At 39.0% G+C, this 5947-nt stretch overlaps 2 protein-coding genes across 2 annotated transcripts in view; one reads left to right on the top strand and one right to left on the bottom strand.

The window, feature by feature from the left end:
* Positions 1–1032: 1032 nt before the first annotated feature.
* On the bottom strand, positions 1033–4008 carry nek12 (NIMA-related kinase 12). The gene is made up of 2 exons (XM_035669149.1): positions 2823–4008; positions 1033–1300 (listed from the first exon to the last, which is right to left on the bottom strand). The coding sequence occupies exons 1-2, from the start codon at positions 3928–3930 to the stop codon at positions 1092–1094; spliced, it is 1317 nt and encodes a 438-aa protein (XP_035525042.1). The 5' UTR covers positions 3931–4008; the 3' UTR covers positions 1033–1091.
* A 1065-nt stretch (positions 4009–5073) lies between these two features.
* The window catches only part of pin4 (protein (peptidylprolyl cis/trans isomerase) NIMA-interacting, 4 (parvulin)), a 3334-nt gene continuing 2460 nt past the window's right edge, over positions 5074–5947 (top strand). The window contains exons 1-2 of the mRNA XM_035669148.1: positions 5074–5217; positions 5444–5511. Of these exons, the coding sequence (XP_035525041.1) occupies positions 5181–5217; positions 5444–5511 (105 nt within the window). The 5' untranslated portion in view covers positions 5074–5180. The remainder of the gene's footprint in view (positions 5218–5443; positions 5512–5947) is intronic.

The raw sequence follows: 5947 nt of genomic DNA, 5'->3' as shown, positions 1-5947 counted from the left end.
ATACATAAAATTTTATACTACACTCTGTAGGATACTTAATTTTTATAATCAGGCAGAGGGCAGGTTAACACTTAACACCATTTTGCATCTTAATAATGCAATAAAAGGTGTTTGCTTTTAGTCTGTGGCCCACATTTAAATGTCAGTTTTGGCACCCCTGATCTAAGCCAACAACCTGTCTAATAGACTCAATCTCAACTAGACTGCTTAAAGAAGTCTTACCACTTCTTTACTAGATATGAACAATCTGTCCTTATTGTCAGGCTACAGTCCTTTTTAAAGTAGCTGTAAATAAACCTCCTCTTAACAAGGTCAATCTTGATCTAGGGAGTTTAGGCAGCTCAATCCATATCTAACCTCCTTTTTGGGACACATTGGTACATGCAGAAACACACCAAAAAAACTCCCACCAGGGACATTGCCAAACAATGACAATGCCAAAGGTTTCTTTCCTTTCCAAAACTGTGCTGCATGTTGTCATTTTACCAGCTTGTGACCAAAACAGTACAAAATAAGTCATTTGTACACTGTCTGTATGGCCCAGAACATAACAATTAGAAATATTTAAAATCCAGACCAGAATCTCTTTTTTGGTCTCTGTGTGCAAGTCCTCCCTTACTGCACCATTTATTTGAGCCAAACCTGTTGTACTACTACAATAAATAGATGTTCTTTTAGTGAGTGCAATTAGTATTTGTATTTCAGTTTCTAAATACTCTTTTTTTTTCTGTTTTTTATGTTAATTTTAGTTGTCTTATTAGGTGTTATCATCTTTGACACCTTTGACATCTTTGATCTTCATTGACCACATACTTCCGTTGAAGGTATGGCTGAATGCACATTTATGCTTTTATCTCATTTTGAGGTAATTTTCCTGATTCATTTCAAATATTGTGACATTATCTTGCAGTAAAACAAAGCCCTATTATGTATCTTGGTGTGTAGTAAATGTACTGTAATACGTCTAGCTTTAGCAATTACATAAAACACTTAACAAAAAAAGACACTTCAAATATATTTTAATGTTCCAGCCTCAACAGCCCCTCTATTTACCCATCTATTGCAATATAAGGTTCTTAAGGGTGTTTTTTTTAGCCCTTTTCCTTCAATGCTTTCACAGTGACGGTCAATCCTCCAGCATCACAGAGCTGAAACTCCTCCAGCGCGTCATCATGTGGCTGCTGATAAGCGGCAGTGTGGTCGAAGGCTGCGTCACCCTCGTATTCTTCTTCCACCTCGGCTTCCTCGAAGTCATCTGGATATTCAACTTGTTCTGAGACATCAGAAGCCTCTGGGAATACTGTAAGAGACAAAGAATGTGCTTAGCGATTTGTTTTGATTTTGCCTGTATATATCCATCATAAAACAACTTAAGAAGCTAATATTGGAAATGTAACAAAAGCTCATCGAAAGGCAAACCACAAGTTAATAAAATAAGCTACTGACAACACATGTGGCCTGTGTATAATATGTCTCATTGGTGTCGATGGCTTATAGCTCAGTGTCTATCTGAATGACTGAACTAAACATTTTTTGCAGTAATCTAATGTTTTAATGGCATACACATTTCAGACTGTCAGTGATTGAATACTTCTTTACAGTTTCATGACCACAACATCAAACTGTTTTGGTGCTTGTAGAAAAATTTAAATCCCAAATTGTTCAGAGCACAATATTAAACAAGTCCTTTAAAGGAGCAGTGTGTAGAATTTACTGGCATCTAATTGTGAAGTCGCAGATTGCAACTAACTCTTTAACATGGCGGACTCCATGAAAGGCAACCCGCGGCATCTGTAGATCTGTGATTATACACTAATGGAAACATACCTATGAATATTGTATTCCAATTCAATGCCAATAGATCCTCCTAAATGTCACACAATGGACCTTTAAGATTTGGTTAAAAAGCAAGAATTGCTCTCGAGGTAAAATATTTTGAGGCGTCCAACATTTAAATTCTGAGACAATTTTTCATAGTCTCGCAGCCAGTTGCAAGTCCTGTACTCCAGTACATTTCTGGGGTAGTTGAACTCGAATATTCCCACTTAATTTTATATTTCCAAGACTTTTTACTGCACTACAATCACCTTAGGATCACCTTAGGATAACCCTTTAAAAACGCCTGATTGAACCCTTTTGGCTGGTTTACAAAAAAGCAGTGGTGGAGGAAGTATAAAGATCCTTTGTAAAGGTAATTTGTGCATTGAATGTGTTTCTTAAATATGTAAGTGTAATTATAACTATTGTATGTAACTATTAGAATATATCATTAGATTATTATTACTGATGCATTAACGTCTAAGCAGCATTTTACTGTTTTGAGGCAGAGCTTAACTATTTTGTATTTCGACTGTAACTAATGATTATTGTCATTATGTATTTATCTTCTAATTATTTTCTCTGTTAATTGAATCCACTTATTGTTTGGTTTGTAAAATCTGTCTAACCAAACCTCAGAATTATTAAAAAATAAATTCAAATTATTAAAATAATTGCAAGGAAAAGCATCAAATCTTCACATTTGAGAAGCTGTTTTTGTATTAAAAAAGGCCCGGTGTGTAACATTTAGGAGGATCTATTGGCAGATATGGAATATAATATTGATATGTACATTTGAATATACGGACACTGCTTCGACTTCTGATTAGCTCCAAAAAATCAGTTTTTCTGTTCAAACCACTAGATAGCAGAGTTGTAAACACTTTGTTTTGTTCTATATCTGCCAATAGATCCTCCTGCATGTTACACACTGGATCTTTGAGTAGGATTTTAGAGGAAGAACCTCCTCAGTGGTCTAAGTACTTCTACTTAAGGAACATTACCAACAGACTCCGCAGAGTTGCTCCTCATTGGGGGCCCCGAGTGGTCACTGTGCTCCTCAAGAGAGGACAAACTTCCATCTTCATCAAAGTCTTCAGGATAGTGGCAGTCGCAGTGGATTTCTCCTGCAGCACACAAAGCATCACAACCTTCCTCCTCCACATAACTGGAACTGGCTTTCATATTGAGGTCTTCATCTTCCCATGAGTGGGACTGACTGTCTGTGTGTTTTCCTCCTATATTAAAGTCACAGCTCTCCCCTTTAGATTCAATCACAGAAGCACAGAAAGCCTCTGTGCGTTTGAAAGACTCTAGGTGTTCTTGCACACACCCGCTGCTAAGTATACAGGCAGCACTTGGCCTGTTTTCTGGGTTGAGGCAGAGCATCGTCTGGATCAAAGACGAGACGCTGTCAGAGTAGAAGTTGGCCACAGGATCGTACTCTCCTTTGGTGATCTTGTAGAACAGACTCAAGAGGTTTGTGGCTGCAAACGGAGGTTTGAGAGCACAGAGCTCGTACAGCAGGCAGCCAAGAGCCCAGATATCTGACTTGGAGCTGTAGGGGACATCCTGGCAAAGCTCAGGACTGAGGTAACTGGGTGTCCCAACACACGTGGAGGCCATATCGGCTGTGTTCGTCATCACTCTGGATATCCCAAAGTCCCCTAACTTCACTACGCCTTGCTTGGTCAGCAGCACATTGGAGGTTTTGATGTCCCTGTGTAGTATTTTAGCCGCGTGTATGTAATTCACAGCCACGACAACCTGCGCAAACCACCCCATCACGGTGCCCTCTGAGAAGAGCTCATCTGCTTTCCTCCCTTTAACTCTGTCATCTAGTGTCCCACCATCGCAGTAGTTCATCACAATGTAAATAAATCCATCATCAGAGTTCACAAAGGCGTCGCTGCACTTCACTATGTGAGGGTGCTGCAGCTTCCTGATGATGTCAGCCTCTTGGAGGATTGCCCTGTGGGTTTTTGCTGCCCTTGTGTCCTCCACTTTTACCCTCTTCACTGCGTGCAGGCTCTTACGCTCCACATGCCTCATCAGGAACACGTCTGCTGCTCCTCCCCTGCCCAGACACAAAACCTGCTCGTACTTCTCCATATTTTGTCCTGAGCCGACGGGAGAGAATAAAAGAAGAGGGGGGGGGGTCTTTGTTTTTTTTTTCTGTGGACGAGGCACTTCAACACAACATACCGTCAATAGACGTCACAGTCCGTCTGTGTTTAGCGTCGTTGCCGTGGTAACCGCCTCCTTTCTGACGCCGTGAGATTGGATTGGATACCGTCAGCAGGTGAGCCTGTAATGCTTAAAACTATCTAGAGTTACACATAAGAATAGAAAAATACGTGTTTTATCTTATTTTAACACCCACTTTCATACAAAGCTTCATTGTGGACTTTTTTTTTAGATTGTAGGCCTATTTTTTGTGCCTTCATTTATAATATAGTATATATATATATATATATATATATCCTGTATAGTAGAAAGCCATTGTTTGTTTGTTTTTTACTAACCTTAATATTTCACTTTTTATTACTTCCCATGCTGCCATGTTGCATATTTAATTAACTTCCTGACAATTATAGCGTAATATAGTTTTCAAACTGGGGTCCAGGGACCAACAGGGGTCCTTGAGTGTGTTGTAGGGGGTCCCCAGCAAAAGGAGCAATGTTATATTTTAATATTTTGGAAGATGGAACAACAAGGGAAGACGTTTTACTTTTAATTTAAATCCCATTTTGTTCGACTATAAAGACTCATATTTGAAACCTTGTAGTGACCCAAGTTTGATCATTGATTGACTATGAAGACTTTATTATACAAAATTACGCAGAGGGGATTCCTTTAAGACAAAATCCTCTCGAATTAGGGATCCATGGACTAATCTTCATCTATAATCACATGAAAAATGTTGGAAACCCCTGACCTATATGCTATATTATCATTCTACACGACCATGTCTTATTTCAGTAACTTTCTTCTAATACGACCTAACAAAAAAGCCTTTTATTTCAATTTAAGGTGCATGTTGCTGCTAAATAAATAAGTCCATAAATAGTTACCTTTTTATAACATGATAATATATGTACACATAAGATAATATATTTTAAATTTAACACATTTAAATCAAAGTGCATATTAATTTGAGGCTGCACCCTCTGGCTCATTACACTGGGTGGCGCTATGGACATTAACTCGATGCAATCTGCCAATAACCAGCTAAAGAAAAAGAAAAAAGAGCTGTCTGCGCAGGTTACTGCGCATGTTAATCACAACATAGTATGAGCGCATGCTACTGCAGGTTGTGTCCTCTTTATTAGTGCTCGACTTTCTTCATACATTCATCTGAAATGCCACCAAAGGGGAAAGGTGGCAAGGGCGGTAAAGGTTAGTGGTCCTTTATCTAATGTTGTTAATGTGATATGAACTGGTAGCCTAAAGTTAGTCACATTTACGAGCCTGTAGTATAAAACTGTGACACACACTTTAATGTAGGTTTAACTCCATCACATTGCTTGCTACAGTGTTATTGTGTGTTGGGGTTGTTGTTGTTGTTGTTTTCCATTGGTTTGAACGTGTTGGTGTCATGGTGCTGAATCTCGATACTGTGTAGGAGCTGCTTCAGGAAGTGCAGACGCTGACAAGAAAGAAAAAGCACCAAAGGGAGGAACTGCTGTGAAGGTGAGCTTCATCACATTTATCCAGAGCTGCACTGCAAAAAGTCAAATGTGACATTACAGGGGGATTTTACCCAGAGGTGACTGTTCCTCCCACAAAACCACTTTTGGATGAGTTGGCTGGAAGGAAATGTGTGGTTGAGCCCCACATTATGCACTTGGGCATATATATACATATCTATATATATATATGGAGAGAGATTGTTCATTTTGGTCACTAGATATCTTTAGAAACCGTTGCTCTTTTTCTCTTTGATGGTGTCTCCTGATATGTGGTAAACATTATATCTAAACTGGCAATGATGTGAAGTTAAATATATTGATTTGTCACAGTTTGTTCTGAGGAAATATTTCAACGCCTCCCTCTGACAGTCAGACACCCCCCCTCTCCGTAATACATAGTCTTACACATAGTTACTTTACACTTGCCATTTTTGCAC

The sequence above is a fragment of the Morone saxatilis genome, unplaced genomic scaffold (genome assembly GCF_004916995.1).
Source record: "Morone saxatilis isolate NCDOM2014 unplaced genomic scaffold, NCSU_SB_2.0 Contig22, whole genome shotgun sequence".
NCBI lineage: Eukaryota > Metazoa > Chordata > Actinopteri > Moronidae > Morone > Morone saxatilis.
The sequence above is the reverse complement of the archived record's forward strand: the minus strand, read 5'-3'. Positions and strand labels throughout refer to the sequence as shown.